The sequence below is a fragment of the Polypterus senegalus genome, chromosome 4 (assembly GCF_016835505.1).
Source record: "Polypterus senegalus isolate Bchr_013 chromosome 4, ASM1683550v1, whole genome shotgun sequence".
NCBI classification, from domain to species: Eukaryota; Metazoa; Chordata; class Cladistia; order Polypteriformes; family Polypteridae; genus Polypterus; species Polypterus senegalus.
The window spans coordinates 214844360-214861900 of NC_053157.1; the positions used below are offsets into that span (position 1 = coordinate 214844360).

The window sequence follows — 17541 nt, forward strand, 5'->3', positions numbered from 1 at the left end:
GTTCTCGGTCAGATGTGCATTGCGCAGAGGGACTTTACCTCAAAACTGTAATCTTCTCTCCACCCAGTTCCTCCTCACTTTCTTCATGCCAGAACTTGACTCATGCAAGGTTAGTTTTCTTGGTGGTTTATGGTTAGCTTTTGTATAGATTACGGATTTTTCAAATGTTAATTTTTTCCCCTGTGCTTAAAACTCATTAAAAAAGTGTTTACAGAGAGAGGTTCGTAAGGCTATAGCATGAACTCTGCAATGTTAGCTTTCTCTGTTCAAGGTTTTCTCAGTGTTATTCAGTGTTTTTACATTTAGTTTACTATTACATTGTGCATTCTATGGTATAATTAACTATTTTTGTGCTTAAAAATCTTAAAAAAATATATATTTACATACAGCTCATATGGTCTGGAACAGATTAATTGTATTTACATACAATCCTATGGGGGAAATTACTTTGGGTCACTGTATTTCCTGAAAAACATGAGATTAAAAAAATTCTCAGCCACCACTACAAACTACATGGGGCAAGTTACACATAAAAAAATATTCTTTTTGGATGGAGCACTCCTTTAATGGCAGCCGTCTTATTTTCGGGTTAGCTACATGATCTGTTAGTGTGTAGAGTTTCTGGTTTCTCTGGCAATTTCTTTTCAAAGCAGTCTTTGACTGTTGATTTTGTTTGACTTAGAGTTTGTCTTCTCCTGCTGTTCTGGTAACTAATCCCTTAAAGACTCCGGCACCGTCCAGGCAACTCAATTTTGCCCATTATTTTGCAGCCTTACTGTGATTAATAAAATGAAGCTTTCCAATCTTATATATTTGGAAAGTTTAAAACAATTGTAACACGGACCTGCAGGCAGGAGAGGTACAGTAATAACTATGCAAAACAAGTGCTGATTGTTTAAGAGAGTCTGTGATCTAAAAGGACAGTTTAAAATACAAGCAGGAAGACAAAGCACAGGCATCCATCAACATCAGGCAACATTATCTAAGAAAAGCAATATTCAAAAAGCATGCAATATGTCAAAAACACTGAATAATACAAACTGGAGCAAGCAGACTATTCAGTTTTGCAGAGACAGCAGTGTATAGTTCTAAAACAAAGAACTCTAGCCAGGCTCCCTCTTATATTTATTTCCCATCTCGTAATGTGACTGCCAGATAATTACTGCTGCCCAGCAGCAAATGAAGACGGGAAGGTATGGGGCAAACTGTATGTAAAAGGACAGGCTGGAGAGACGCCCAAGCCCAATGCAGGCACATGCTGCCTTGTTGATGGTCATGTAGCAGCTGGTGCTTGACTATCACCCAAGCCTGCAGGGCGACTCAGAATAGTCGGATTCCTGTTTGCCTGCTTCTTAAAGTATGCTGTGCTACACCCTGCAGTATGGATTATGGCGGCTAGTTGGCTTTTTTCTTTCATCTCTACAATTAAGTCTCTCAGCCATTGCTTTTTCAAGCTGTGCACAAACTTGTCAGCTCTTCTGTTATGCGTGCGTCTCATGATTATCAGCAGATGCAGCTTTTTGTCTCTGGGTTGAAAACAGTGGAAATCCCTCACATCATAATCTAGCATTGCTCTCACGTTCCTAAGATTAACAGTATTAGCTCAGGCACCCATTAGTATATTTCTCTGACAAAGGCAATCTAACAAAAAAGGGAACTGAAAACAGAAAAACCACAAGTGCACAGGGGTCACAGTTTACATTTAACTTTCCAGTGGCGCTGAGGAAGTAATGCCTGTAGCACAGAAAAACTCATGCAGTTAAGTCATGCGTTAAGATAACATTGTGCAGTAGTGTGTTTGGGGGGTTGTTGTTGGTTTTTATTTTATGCATTTTTTTTTTCAGTAAAATAATTAATTTGTCCTTGGAGATGAGTTGGGTCGGGTCGGGTTAAGTCAAATCTAATCTAATCTTAAAAGAAATAATAATATATTTAAAGCAATGAGAGTCTGTGTTTTAAATACACCAAAATATTTAGTAGAATTACAATAGATTGTTAACATAATAATTAAGTGTATAAATGCTTTATAGAAATCAATTTCATATAGATAAATAATAGGGCGAAGGGTCAGGCAGGATTGGTGTGGGGTGTACACATTCTCCCAGCTTTCTAAGGATTTAGTTGAATGCTCTGATATGACTGTATGCCCCATAGTGTCTCACCCTGAGTTTGCTCCTGCCTTCTGGGATATGCTCTGGTTTCTTCTGTCTGATTAAAAAAGCTTGGCTAAATAAAAATAATAATAACGGGCAAAAAGAGTACAAAGCTAGACAGTTGCAAGCAACTTTAAAACAAGAGCCGTGCAGCTTTACATATTATGACTGGATATCTTTGTAGTACAGATTAGAGATATAAGAAACAAAAAACACAATAGAAAAGAATAAAAGCCTTTGCATTCTTTTCAGCCTTTCAGAAGCTGCACCGCAATATGCAAACTTTACGTCAAACTTTCCAAAGCTATTTATGGAGACATGGTAGAATGTATCAATTCTTGTAAAGTCTAGGTAATCATTATATGAATGCTACTTGTAGATTTTAGTTCCGAGTTTAATACCATGATCACAATTGATCACTGGATCTGAACATGTCACTGTACAACAGGCCCCAGGGTAACATTTACCATAAGTAGAGTGGAGTGGAGTGAAGTGAAGTAAAGTGGCTTGTCAAACATGGTGTATGGACAAAAACAGAAATGTGCGTATGCACAAAAATATTCAGATGCATAAAACTGTTTCATGCACTTCCCCTTTATAAATCCCAAGCAATGTGAATTTTAACGCACATGCAAGTGCCTACAGCCTCACTCGGACTCCTTGAAGAATTTTGCCTATTTGAATGTTCAAATCAATATGAATAGCCCCTTCTGTTTAGTGTTTGGTTAAAATACAATGATAAAAGCACGTATAAAAAAGACGAATTTCACTGAATGTGGAGTAGAGGTCCTACTCAATGAAGTGGAGGCAATGAAAAATGTACAGTTTGGTGGCTTAGGGAATGGTATGAGCAACAAAAGAAAACTGATGGACTGACACTCAAAAGTTCAAGTTCAGAAAGTTGCACAGTGCCCAAAATAAAAAGAAGTGGTTGGATGTCAAATTCGATGTGAAAAGGCAAGTGTCATACGGAAGCATATTAGGGCCTCAGAGAAGAACAAAATAGGGACACAGTAAAGAAAAAAAAAGGTCTATGTCGAGATTAAAGTCACTTTAACCTCATAGTTTATTTTTTTCATTAAAGTAGAACGCTGTAAAGTTCATCTTAAAATCGATGTTTAATTTACTACAGTTTCTCAAATCCCACCATAACTAAAGCAGCATGTTAAATGCTTTGTATTCTAAGTGCTCCCTGACCCAGTTATTAATCACTGCTTGCTTCTTCAACATAATTTCTCTTATGCTGACTGAAGCGAGCAGGCAGTGATCACAACACAGAATACATTACATTCATATTACAACTCTCGGAACACTTTAAAATACTAAGATGTATACTTGATATGATTTTCATGAAGAAATGCATTAAAGCATATATTAAACATATGGGGGCACGGTGGTGCAGAGGTAGCGGTGACCTGGCACCCTATCCGGAGATTGTTCCTGCCTCCCGCAAGATGCTTGCTGTGGTGCACATGAACCTGGAAAGAATAATTTATTGCAGCAGTACTCTCTTTCAAACTTACCAACCCCCCAATTCATCTCCTTTCATTTTCTTTCTCTGCGTAACCAATCGCCACACAATAAGCATCTGTAATAAATGTAAAACCAGTTTTAAGCATAGAACACTGATTCTAACACCAAACTTTTAAGGAAAATTGAAAAATCTTCTTTGTACATGTTTAATTATTCCATCTGTCTATCCAGGGTCACGCCAGTCCCAGCAAGCATAAAGTGCAAGGCAGGAACAATCCCTGGATGGGTGTCAGTCCCCACATGTTTAATTATTAACAATATACATTATTTAAATTAAGTTAACAATTTACACTCACCTAAAGGATTATTAGGAACACCATACTAATACGGTGTTTGACCCCCTTGCGCCTTCAGAACTGCCTTAATTCTACGTGGCATTGATTCAGCAAGGTGCTGAAAGCATTCTTTAGAAATGTTGGCCCATATTGATAGGATAGCATCTTGCAGTTGATGGAGATTTGTGGGATGCACATCCAGGGCACGAAGCTCCCATTCCACCACATCCCAAAGATGCTCTATTGGGTTGAGATCTGGTGACTGTGGGGGCCATTTTAGTACAGTGAACTCATTGTCATGTTCAAGAAACCAATTTGAAATGATTTGAGCTTTGTGACATGGTGCATTATCCTGCTGGAAGTAGCCATCAGAGGATGGGTACATGGTGGTCATGAAGGGATGGACATGGTCAGAAACAATGCTCAGGTAGCCCGTGGCATTTAAACGATGCCCAACTGGCACTAAGGGGCCTAAAGTGTGCCAAGAAAACATCCCCCACACCATTACACCACCGCCACCAGCCTGCACAGTGGTAACAAGGCATGATGGATCCATGTTCTCATTCTGTTTACGCCAAATTCTCTACCATTTGAATGTCTCAACAGAAATCGAGACTCATCAGACCAGGCAACATTTTTCCAGTCTTCAACTGTCCAATTTTGGTGAGCTTGTGCAAATTGTAGCCTATTTTTCCTATTTGTAGTGGAGATGAGTGGTACCTGGTGGGGTGTTCTGCTGTTGTAGCCCATCCGCCTCAAGGTTGTGCGTGTTGTGGCTTCACAAATGCTTTGCTGCATACCTCGGTTGTAATGAGTGGTTATTTCAGTCAAAGTTGCTCTTCTATCAGCTTGAATCAGTCGGCCCATTCTCCTCTGACCTCTAGCATCAACAAGGCATTTTCACCCACAGGACTGCCGCATACTGGATGTTTTTCCTTTTCACACCATTCTTTGTAAACCCTAGAAATGGTTGTGCGTGAAAATCCCAGTAACTGAGCAGATTGTGAAATACTCAGACCGGCCCGTCTGGCACCAACAACCATGCCACGCTCAAAATTGCTTAAATCACCTTTCTTTCCCATTCTGACATTCAGTTTGGAGTTCAGGAGATTGTCTTGACCAGGACCACACCCCTAAATGCATTGAAGCAACTGGCATGTGATTGGTTGATTAGATAATTGCATTAATGAGATAGGTGAGTGTATGTGTAAAATGTAATATACATACTTTAATGCATTTCAACATAAAAATATATCAAGTATACACATCCTAGTATTCTAACAGCACACAGCTCCAAGAGAATAGCTTGGAAATCTAAATCCAGTCATAATCATCTGTAAATATGCCCTCTCTTCTATTAAATTGAATTTCCTTATTGTCATTGTATGGTACAATGAGATTCAATATGCAGCTCCACCATAAACCTATTTTTCTAAAAAATGATAAAAACAATGAAAAATATATAGTATGAAAGCATTAAGTACAATAAACATGTACATATAGTGCAGATAGTGTAAATTAAATAGTTCATAAAGTGGTTGAGGCTGTGCAATATTACAGTTGTATTGCAAGTTTATAGTAAAGTAATTATAATTATAAGTATAAATAGTTCTGCTGGGAGCACTTCATGGACTGAGTGCGTTTATAATTCTTGGGATGAAATTGTTTCTGAGCCTCAAGTTCCATGCAGGAAAGGCTCTGAAGCGTTTGCCGGATGGGTGAAGTTCAAATAGACTGTGGCATGGGTGAGTGGAATCCATGTTGATACTGCTGGCTTTCCTGAGGCAGCATGTGCTATATGTCCTCCAGAACTGGAAGCTGTATCCCGATAATCCTCTGCTCTCTCGACACAACCTGCTGTACAGCTTTCCAATCAGCTGCTATACCATACACAAATACAATCGGTTAAAATACTCCCAGTGGTGCACTGAGAGTAACAATGCTAAAGCAGCTATGGTATTTGGAATAGTTAGACTATTCCGTGCAACACTGTATTGTTACAGAATGATTACAATCAAGTGCCTTAAATTTATAAACGATATGCAAATAATTTTGGCGTATTTGATACAGTCCATGTCTTGGGAAACGACACAGAAACAGTAACACTGCTTTAATTCTGGGTGCTGCCAGTTTGAAAAAACTGAGCAGAAAAATGCATATGCATGATGTGAGGCTGCCGTGAAAATGTGCGTGGCTTTACACCAAGTTTAATTTTTATACATCTTGAAGACAGCGTTGAAATGGCTGTACACAACATTTTTGTGTGTTTGCACCGTTTATACATGAGCCCCATTGTCTCTCTTGTTGTGTCAATAAGACTAAGGAGACAGGGCCAGCTCTATCATTTAGGCAAACCAGGCAATTGCCTAGGACAGACAGAATTTGTGAAGGGTGGATATTTTGTTTTATTTTTAGATCCTGACTTAAGAACAATAAGAATCAATACAACTATCTGACTCTGGTTAACTCTATCATATTTTGTTATATATTTTAGACACTAGTGATGTGTAAATTGTCAGATGTTAAGACCAAACAAGCCATTTAGTCTTCCAAACAGCAGGATGCACTGCCTTAGGCTTCACAGAAGTTCACTTTATGCTGAACATCTTTGTTTCTTTATTTTCTTCTGGTGCAAGTTTGTAGTTTAACTTTTGTTCTAATACAGTTTCCCTTTTATCAAGATGTTGTTTATCTTATTATCCTTTCGATCATATAGCTGGCTGTAGGAACGACAGCTCCACTACTTATAAAAATTTGGGGTGCCAAGCGGGTCATTTCATTTATTATTTGAAGACCAAACAAAACAAAAACAAAAGAAAATGCTCTTTGGTGTATTTCCCATTATACAAGATAATTAATGCAACAAAAGAAAGGTTGTTGGGTTGGATAGCCAAGGTTGTATAGCTAGTGCAGTTCCATCTGGCAGGTCACTCGAGTCAGTAATGACACCTCCTTTCGGGGCAGCCAGGTGTTTAACCAGAAGTGATGGATTTAGTTGCCCTCTCTGGGTGGCTTTTTGGCACTGTGGAGAAAGAAGGAGATGACAATGTTAGTGGCAGCATTCCCTCTCGTACCTCGACAGTCTGTGAAGAGGTTTTCTGATGTGCATTCTTAACAATCCATCCATCCATTATCCAACCCGCTCTCTCCTAACTACAGGGTCACGGGGGTCTGCTGGAGCCAATCCCAGCCAACACAGGGCGCAAGTCAAGAAACAAACCCAGGGAAGGATGCCAGCCCACCTCAGGGTGCGGAAACACACACACACACACACACACACCAAGCACACACTAGGGACAATTTAGAATTGCCAATGCACCTAACCTGCATGTCTGTGGGAGGAAACCCATGCAGACACAGGGAGAACATGTAAATTCCACGCAAGGAGGACCCAGGAAGCGAACCCAGGTGTCCTAACAGCAGAGCTACCTACTGCGCCACCATGCCGCCTATGCTTAACAATACTTACAGTAAATACTGTATATTTTTTCTTTCTGTTTCTTTGTTTATTTTGAAAGCAATCCACTATCAATACATGGGGTTTTAGAAGTATCATTTATATGCCTCTTATGAATCCTGACAATATTTAACAACACCAGTTGAGGATCAAAAATTCTCCAAGGCCAGGGTTCTGCCTAAGTGCTGAACTGGTTAGTGTACAATTTACTACCTTGGAATTTTTTACATAGTCATAAACAAGCAATTCATATTATACCTGTTTTGTATTACTATACTTATTGTGAATATTTGTGAAATTAGTGAAAATTATAGTAAGACCGTATCTTACAATGTAGTAGTCATTTGTATAGTTTATCGATAGACACCTCTTCACACACATAAGCGTAAGGAGTGTCTCACAGGGAAACAAAGGGTGGGGGGGATTGTTGAGTGACACTAGCACTAACCTCTGTTCTGTTTTTTGTTCTACAATGGAGGAACAACCACAGGAGGACTTCGGACATCACTACTGAGAAACTGAAAACAGCTCATTCCTCCACTGTGTACAAACTTGCTGACTTCCATTTTGGGAAAAGCTACCAGCTAAGTTGGACCTCTGAGATAGCAGTTGAACTTTGTTGCTGAACATCCGTATCCAGCATTTGTGCTTTATTTTTCTCTTTTTTCTTCTTTTTCCAACTGGGAATTAAATGGGCCATGCTTCAAGCACCACAGCCTTTTATGATTTGTCACTCTTCTTATTTTTACAATATATGATTCATATAATTCTCAGCAACCTGTGGAGAGTGAACTAGGCCAAAGAATGGATTTAAAAGAAACTGTTTCTAAATTCAGAAAGATGAAGTTAGCAAAGAATTCAATTTTGAATGTCAGTAAATTATTTTTTTTATAATTGTAAACAGCAGCTGTCAGGCAATTATTACTTATTATCAAGTTAGATTATTCTATTAATATATTATAAGTGTGTTAACACATTTTGTAAATCAAATATACTCAGTTCTAAAATGCCAAGCCATAATTACATTCATTTATTTAATATCTGTAGTAAACCTCTGTTTTTCTGGCATCATTTAGAAGAAATTCTGAAATTCATTAAAATAAATATATACCTGTAGTCCACATAAAATGCATACATGAATGTGAATATAGAAATCAATTCACGATCTATTTAAAGTATCAGATTACAAAAAAAATATTACAGTATATAGGCAATACGATACCAATATGTAAAATACCAATAATCATACCTTTATGAAACTCTTGTGTTATCCCAAGGGTCACCATACAATTGCCTTCTGAGGTGAGTGTGGAATGTTGGGGTGCCGTTAACAGCATCACCTACGGCAACAAAGATGTTAGAGCTGACCCGGATTGTTAAACTCATAAAGACTCAGGTCACCAACAGCCCCTTTGTTATTTATGGTTCAGTGATGCACAGCTTTATGTTTCTTGTTAAGGACATTTCTGCAGACCTTTATTGGACCCATAAAAAGGTAAAACAGTGGCATTATTTTTAAGAAGACTGAAAAAACAAGGACTTCTACCCCTTCCTTTCTTCCCTTCAAGCATTCTCATCAGGTTCTATTGGTTTTACCTTCTGCCGCATTACTATCTAGTATGAGAACTGTAGTGTAGGCAGCTCAGTCCATCATCAGAACTTCACTGCCCACCATCCAGAGTATCTACAGCAGGTGATGTGTCAGGAGAGCAAGGCTCATCATTAAAGACCTGTCTTATCCTTTTCACAGTCACTTCACACTCCTGTCCTCCAGAAGATGGAACGTGAAACTTGCAAGCCAACACCAGCAGGAAGTGGAACACTTTTTTCTCTATAGACTATTAGATTACTGAACGAGAAATAGTACACAGACTGAGCACACACTGATGTATTACCATCAGTGGGTCACTGGCGAAAAACGTTGTAAAGTCTTTGCTACTGAAATTTTGTACCCTTTGGGTCAATTGTATAAGTGCAAAATGACAATACAAGTAAACCTTGAAGCTTGATTTGTTCAAATGAAATACTTTGAGATGATGGCTGTCATAAAGATACAATATCCTACTTGAATTTGGGCAGAAAGGTCAGACTGTGTCACATTTAAGTACAGGGCGGAAACTAAAAGAGAGGTATTTCCTGCAGAGATGTATTATTCTTACATAAATGATGATAGGATGTGCCAAAGTCCTAAATTTGGATTAAAAATACTCAGTGAATGGATAGCTTGATAAATATAAACTATATAATATAGGGTGTTTTCTTTTTCATCATAGTGTTTTTACATTTTTTTTCTGTCTGTGCATATCCACTCATCTGAAGACTATCACAGCTACGGTAAGGTAAGAATCAGCCCTGGAAAAGAGGCCAGACCACTGCAGGGCATGCTCAATCCACACCCATGTCCATTCAGTCAGACCTATTTTAAATTTGCCAGTCAACCTTAAAAAACATTTGCTAGGAAACTGGTGCACTGGCACTAGTATATATTATATACATATACTGTGGTGTGAAAAACTATTTGCCCCTTTCCTGATTTCTTATTCTTTTGCATGTTTGTCACACAAAATGTTTCTGATCATCAAACACATTTAACCATTAGTCAAATATAACACAAGTAAACACAAAATGCAGTTTTTAAATGAGGGTTTTTATTATTTAGGAAGAAAAAAAAAAATCCAAACCTACATGGCCCTGTGTGAAAAAGTAATTGCCCCCTTGTTAAAAAAAAATAACCTAACTGTGGTGTATCACACCTGAGTTCAATTTCCGTAGCCACCCCCAGGCCTGATTACTGCCACACCTGTTTCAATCAAGAAATCACTTAAATCACTTAAGTAATTTTAACACAAACACTGACTTAATCAGTTTTAACACAAAAAGATGCGGGCTGCTAGGGTGGAGAAAAGAAGAGGTGTTCAGGAAGCAACAAGCGCATCATCTTCTGCGTAGTGCTGGGAGGTATAGCGGTTCATACCGATAAACCGTTTTTTAATTTTGTTATAATATGGATTTTTCTTATACCACAATACCAGTTTAAATAGCCCAAACTATGTTTGGAATGTGGCGAAGCGGGAAACTGTTTAAGGGGGGACCTTTTTCACTGCTACACTGCTAAACACACATGCAATGGAGTACATGCGTTAGTAGAGGTATTGAGCGGTGAAAATGGACAGAGAACATTCTGAAACTGAAGCTGTAGCGGACGATAAAGTTGAACATGATGACATAGAAGGACTTTTGCCAAAAAAAGGAGCCGTGTTTGTTGTCTGGAGATACTTTGGTTTTAAAAGGTCAGATGTGGACCAGACAAATATTTACTGCAAATACTGTTGAGCTAAAGTTGTCGCCAGATGTGGTAAAACGAGCAATTTGCTGCACCAACTTAGCCGCAAACATGCTTTGGAGTAGCATGAATGTATGGGACTAAGATTGGCACTCTCCATGGCCTCAGGTAAAATTGAAAAAGCCAGAGGACACTCGAGTCAGATGCCACTTTTAGACGCATTTGCTAGAGGTACTGCCTATGACAAAAAAAAGCAAGTGGTGGATTAAGATAACCAACGCCATTACAATACATATAGCTAACATGTCAGTGGGCAGAGATTATTAACATTAACAGAAAGTATAGTTGGTTAACAAAAAATATTTACTATTTATCCCTTTTCTAAGACATATTCACTGCAATACAGTACAACTTTTGACAAGCACCTTTGAATATTTTGCTAAGTCTAAATGCCTCTTTGGATGGTTGAAAATAGGTTGTCAAGATTATAGTTTTAAGTTGTTTGCAAAATTTGTTCAATAAAAAGGTTCTACTGTATATTTTGATTGCAACTGTCATGCAATGTGATTCCATCTCTTCATTAGTGCCACCCCCTTGAAAACTATCAGTTTATGGGGCCATGCAAACCTGTTTTAATACTTGTGTGCACATTAAAATGTTTTTTTGTAAAATGTACAATTCTCATGACAGTGGAATAGGTTATTCTTAGCCAGTCTACTGCAGTAATTGCAGTGGAAAATGTGGTTAACATCCACTCATGCATGGGAAAAAAATATCGTTGAACACCGTGAAACCGGTATAATTTTGAAAAATACCGTGATATTGACTTTTGGTCATACCACCCAGCATTACTTCTGAGCAAACAAATGCTCAACGTACAGAGAAAGAGTATTAAAACTATTAATGCTCAAGTCAAGTGCATTCCGTGCAGTTTGCCGTTAGAGATATATATACAGTAGATATAGCAGATGGTTGGGAAGAGATATACCAGCTTGTATATCAAAAACAAAAAAGGTCAACATTTAAAAAAAGAAATAAAGTATAGTTAAAGCCAACAATTATGATGTTGAGTCTCTCTTCCTGTTATTTAGATGATTTGGTCTTGTGCTTGATGACTAGAGTCATCCTTTGGTAAGGAGAGAGGTACACACATCTGCTAAAGTCTCTACAGGTAAAACATTGTTTCAAACTTTCCTTTTTTTTGGCACGGGATTCAAAAATACTTCTTTCACATTTAATAAACCACACAGCTCCGTTCCTCTCCCCCTTGGAAATCTTATACTCTATGCAATTATTTAACACTTTTCAACTGCATTGATTCACAAAAGTAAAGTACACATGGTTTACACAGCAACCTTTATAATGTACATTGTTTATTTTGGCACCATCTAACATTTTCTTTAGGATCGTTTATCTACTGTTTATTGATGCTGTTCTTGATGAATGGTATTTCTTTGAAGACAAGTAAGAAACTGGACTGTAAACCCGTAAGCGTTCTTATTCAGAGAGTCTTTTTGACCCTGAAAGGGTCAATTAACCTTTCAGTGTCTCAGCTATTGAAAGCATGAAAATGATTGTCCTTCACAGATGAGATTTATACACTAAATTGCTTTGGATAAATGTGCCAAGAAACAAAATAGTTACGAGCTCCACTCCAACTTTAATTAATGAACTGACATTAAGTAAAAAAAACGACTGACCCATATGCTGTATATACCCGTCCACAATCCTTGTCTCCGCCAGTCTGTGGTTGTCAACCACAAATCCAAATTGTGCGCCTCGTTGGAAGTGGAAAACAGTGACTGCAGTTTGGAGACGCTCGGGAAGAATCCACTTTAGCTTTACAGGGGTGATAGTAAAATAAAAACACAGCAATAATTAAGTGTTGAGCATATACTTTTTCAATATAATATATTTTCTTATAAAAATAGTAATTTTGTTTTAATCGATTAAAATACCTTGACTTTAAAGAAAAGTGTTTGTTTATCAATATCAACGTTAAAAGCTCCCCCCTCCGCATTCCGTGACTGCGTTGAAGTCACCGGTTGCCATACTGTTTGCTGTTTCCCTGTTAGAATGGAAGCTATTGGCGTCCTGGGCTCCTATTAAGAGTCTACAAAAAACGAAAGAAAGGAGCAAACGTCGTCCAAGGAGAAATGGCTAGTGTACGTTTGAGAAGCAGCAGGGGTCGGCCGCTGAATCATTCGGTCAGGTGAGTGAAACCCGCGAGAGGACGCGCGCCTTTCTGGGGGGGGGGATGTGCGTCCGGGGGTGTTGGTTTTTCTCTTCTTACTGTCCCGGGCCCCCGACGACGAACCCATCGTTATTGATTAAAACCTTGCATTTACTGTAATTTTTCCAGAAGACCTTATATAGTTGACGTGAAGGGAAATATTAACTCGGTTGAAAATCTGTTTGTTAAAAGAGAGCAAGTATTTATTACATTGTGAGTAAGATTGGTAGGGACCACTGAATAATTATTGTGTGGAAAAAGGGGGTGGGGATGAGCCCAGGGTACAACGTAATTTACCGGATCGATTTATTACGACGATATAAACATCCAAAATGTTGCTGTCCCTAAAAGTATTATATATTATCTATAATGAAACCTTTCATTTCTAATGACGTTACGTCATCACATACCCTTCATGACTGGGGTCCTCCGAAATGAACACCGTTGGTGTGCTGGCATTATTGGAATGTTGCCTGTCGATTGCATTATTTGTTTTTATTGAGTATACTCGCTCATCATTTATTGAAATTAACAGTATGACTGTTGAAGGGCTGCAGTTATAAAGCTGCTTTTCCTCACATCTTTATTTTTCTGTGGTTGATTTTGACCATAGTAAGCCCGTATAAAAAAAACAACGAATGATATAAGGACATAAAACAAATGACGTTATTACCTGGTAAATTGTGCTTTATGTTTTCAAACGTGATCAGAATAAATTAACAAATAAAAACAACGGTATGCAATAGATGCACAAAACTGCAAGATAGATTTTTTTTTTTCCCTTAAGTAGACATGCACACTAATAATAATGAAATGCTTGATGCGAGTGATTGCAAAATGATTGATCGAGTTTGCGTCGGAATAAACTTCCACCCATTTTGTGAACCCTCATTTTTCATCTTTATAGATTGTCTGACCATTACTGGACAAGTTCAGTTACTACCATGTCCGATTAGCGCTTACAATTAAATGAATCTAAAATAAAGATCTGTAAAATACAGGAGAAACCATACATGGGAATTTTGAAAAATACAAATGCTATATTTGGACTTGTTTGGGATATTTTTTTGTGCTGTAAAATGACAAACTGAATGTAGATTATTAATTGAATATTTTCAGTAGCACTAGGAGCCAGGCTAAGGGAGTTTGTTTTTCTTTGCTCACTCCATGTGTGGAACTCTACCAATAATGATAACTTCTTACAGGTGGCCTTTGAACATCAAGGCGATTGATTGGTTTTAGTCTGTGATATTATGCAGATAACACATCTGTATGATGCTGAAACGAAGCTGTGTTCTCCCATATACTCTTTTTTTTAAACTTTACTTTTGATTGCCCAAAATATAAGGATACTGGATTGGATGGAGTTACAGTATAAGGATACTGGATTGGTGAACAAATGTTCAAAGTGTTTTTTGCAAAATTACTTGATAAATACAACACAACATCTAAGGGCCACCCTGTATGATTACTTAAATAAAGAAAATAAGGGTATAATGGGCAGCAGAAAGAAGATAACATTTAAAAAAATCATATACATTTCCAAAGATGTCAAAAATTAATACTTTGTACAGACTGGCATATGGTTGTGGTGCAAAAAGAATCATCACATACCCTACTTCATTACTGTCTGTCTTGGATGTCTCTGTTGTCCTCACACCACTGAGAGCTTCATCCAATACATCCCAGTGTATAATTTGTATAGTGTTGTAGCTATATGATAATTTTCTGTGCTTCCATTTTGCTTTATGTTCCTGTTGGACCTTTTCCTATACTTTGTTTTAATAATTTGATACCAATACAAGTGAAATTTTAGGATACTCAATACCACAGCAAAACAAAATACCTCTGTTATTCAAGTAAACAATATTATGCCTTTTCTGTAACACAGTATAAAATATATACATACCAACAGTAACCACAGCTTTAAAGTAATGATATATTCATCGAGTAGTTACCCAGCTATCACTTAAGTAAACTAGTATTGGCATTCATAAATTTAAAAATACAATACTGGGCTCGAACTTTAATTTGTGGCAGCGATGGGAATCCCCACAGTGTAACACCAAATGCAGAGTTTATAACCATGGTGCATTTCATTATAGGGTTTATTCAAAATGATATATTATGAACTACTTGATTGTATCTCAGCATGTGCATATTTTACATTTATTCTCTGATATTTTCTTTCCAGCAACTGAAAAATACTGCTTAAAATCCGTGCTAAAAATAAAAACTGAAACGTTATTATATCTGCACTGTTGAATATCGTGAATTCCAAGATAATTCAGGATATTTCCATTTAATAGTAAAAAGGTCAACTTTGTGATTAAAATGGAATTTTCACTTCTACTAATTTTGTAGTTTATTTTGCAATTAAAGTAGACTGTTGTAAACATCATCTTAAAACCGACCCATTTGTTGTTCGCTACGTGGTTCTGGGGCTTCCTCCTGAAGTGACAGCAGTGGCAAGCAGCAATTGCCACACAGAACACATTAAATGTATGATATACCAACTCTCTGCACATTTAGAATCCTTGGATTTATACTTAATATCACTTTCATGATGAAATACTAATTAAAGTGTATATATTACGTGTTGCCATTATGAATGTAGTGAGAAGTTAAGCAAAATGACACCTTTTATTGGCTAACTAAAAAGATTACAATATGCAAGCTTTCGAGGCAACTGAAGCCCCTTCTTCAGGTAAGATGAAATCTCATTACATTTTACAGATACAGGTAGTCCCCAGGTTACGGACATCCAACTTACGAACGAGGCCACAGCTGCGACACATGCGCATCAGTAACTGCCACTCTGTCATCTTCGGCCTGGGGATGCTGCAAGTTGTGGCTGAAGGGGGGCAATTTCACTACTTGCGCAGTGTAGTGTCCCTAGGGGTTGCTCCTGACGGCAAGAGGTGACCCGTGGTCCATAGTCACCGGGGCCACAATTATCGTGCATGTGCAGGACGATGGTTCGCTGCCCACCTACTACGCTGCTGCAGCTACTGCTCCTGACTGGACGCTCGCTGGCTGGTAATGCTGCAAGTGCTGACCTGGTTGTGGCTGAAAGGAAGCCATTGAGGGTGAACGGGGCGGCGGGGGTAGCATTGTAGTGTGCCTCGGATGACTGCCTGTTGAATTGGGGTTGGGCGATTTACTACCCGCCTTTGGCTGTGCCGTGTTCGTTTTCAGTGGGCGGACGCTGCAGGCAGCATACAGTAGTGGAGATGACGGTGTGGTGGGCGAGGGGTTGTTTCTGACTCATGCCCGATGCATGCTGGAATGGGCACATCCTTGGATTGATGGATGTAATCATTAAACATCCATCCTTTTCAGAGATACTGTGGCAAGGTGTCCTTGGAATTTAATGGATGTTCCTGGCAATTCACAATACAGCGAAGCGGAACGTTTTCTCACGGTGATATCATCTCACACTGCCACCTGGTGGAATCTTCTAGATTTACGTAAAATATGTGTGCAAGTATAAACCGTACACAGCTTGCATAGGAGAAGCATCTGCAGGAGCTTGCGTCACAGGAAATATAAACTCTGCTTTAAGCATGCACAAATCTGCCTCTGAACTAACTCCACAATAATGTAATGGTGGGAATAACACACGACTGTGAGTGCGTTGCCTTTATTTATTTTTTAAAACATTTACAAAATGCAATTCCTTGTAACTGCATGCTAAAATTTTTATCCATCAGCCTCAAAGCACTTGACTTGAGTCTTGACACCAGACTTCTGCAGGTTTTCTTTTTAACATGTGTTGATCGGGTGCTGTATCATCACCACTGTGACCCATTTCCATATGAAGTGAATATTTCCAAAGTGATTCATCTATTTGCAGCTATACAATTATGCATGAGTATGGTGCCTAATTTCCTCTTAATACCAAAACTGTAAATTGCTAGTACTGTTATGTTTCTGGAACTTTACTATTGAATTGATACCAAAAAATTCTACTCTGTTATTAAATATTATTTAACTTACTTGGCTCAAAGGTGGAAGTGAACTTCATGAAAATGAAATTGAATATGAAATTAAACACAATTTTCCACTAAATATCGAGCATATCCCTTATTTAAAATTGCATTCTGCTTCACAGCATTCTTAGACTGAATGCTGTTATACTGTTCAAAATTGCCAGGGTTGTTAATTCCTCTGTTTTGTGTATTTGTTGTTTGGGGAAAAACATTTTAACATCAACATTATTATGCCCTACTTATTATTGTCTGCAGATGTGTTAATGCAATAGGTGCTAGTATTGTGCTTGCTGTCTGTAAAAGCCCTGCACTTCATTCTTAAAACTTCCTTTACTAAACAAATGTATGTCACAAACCCACTACCAATTCTGTAGCAGTACTATAGAAGAAGTGTTGTAAGACTGTTTTTTGGAAAGGGTCATTGGCAGTCGGTGTGTTGTTGACAATGAAATAAGAGCCTTAGACGGTACTTAGGAAGGCCTGTAGCAGAGCTGGTAGAGGTGGTGGTGGTGGTGACACAGTGTAGTGCTTCATTTTTATTTATTATATTTTCACGATACACTGATGTAAAGTGTCACTGTTTTTATTATGTGTTATATAATGCTGTAGGTGCTA

The 17541-nt window shown here is 38.1% G+C and overlaps 1 protein-coding gene and 1 long non-coding RNA gene across 2 annotated transcripts in view; one reads left to right on the top strand and one right to left on the bottom strand.

Moving 5' to 3' along the window:
• Nucleotides 1-6278: 6278 nt before the first annotated feature.
• LOC120527952 lies at nt 6279-12772 on the bottom strand. The gene is made up of 4 exons (XR_005633444.1): nt 12660-12772; nt 12402-12540; nt 8668-8758; nt 6279-6983 (listed from the first exon to the last, which is right to left on the bottom strand). It is a non-coding gene; the product is annotated as an uncharacterized LOC120527952 (long non-coding RNA).
• A 66-nt stretch (nt 12773-12838) lies between these two features.
• dnaaf9 (dynein axonemal assembly factor 9) overlaps nt 12839-17541 on the top strand; it is a 179419-nt gene continuing 174716 nt past the window's right edge. Inside the window, exon 1 of the mRNA XM_039751936.1 lies at nt 12839-12913. Within this exon, the coding sequence (XP_039607870.1) occupies nt 12858-12913 (56 nt within the window). The 5' untranslated portion in view covers nt 12839-12857. The remainder of the gene's footprint in view (nt 12914-17541) is intronic.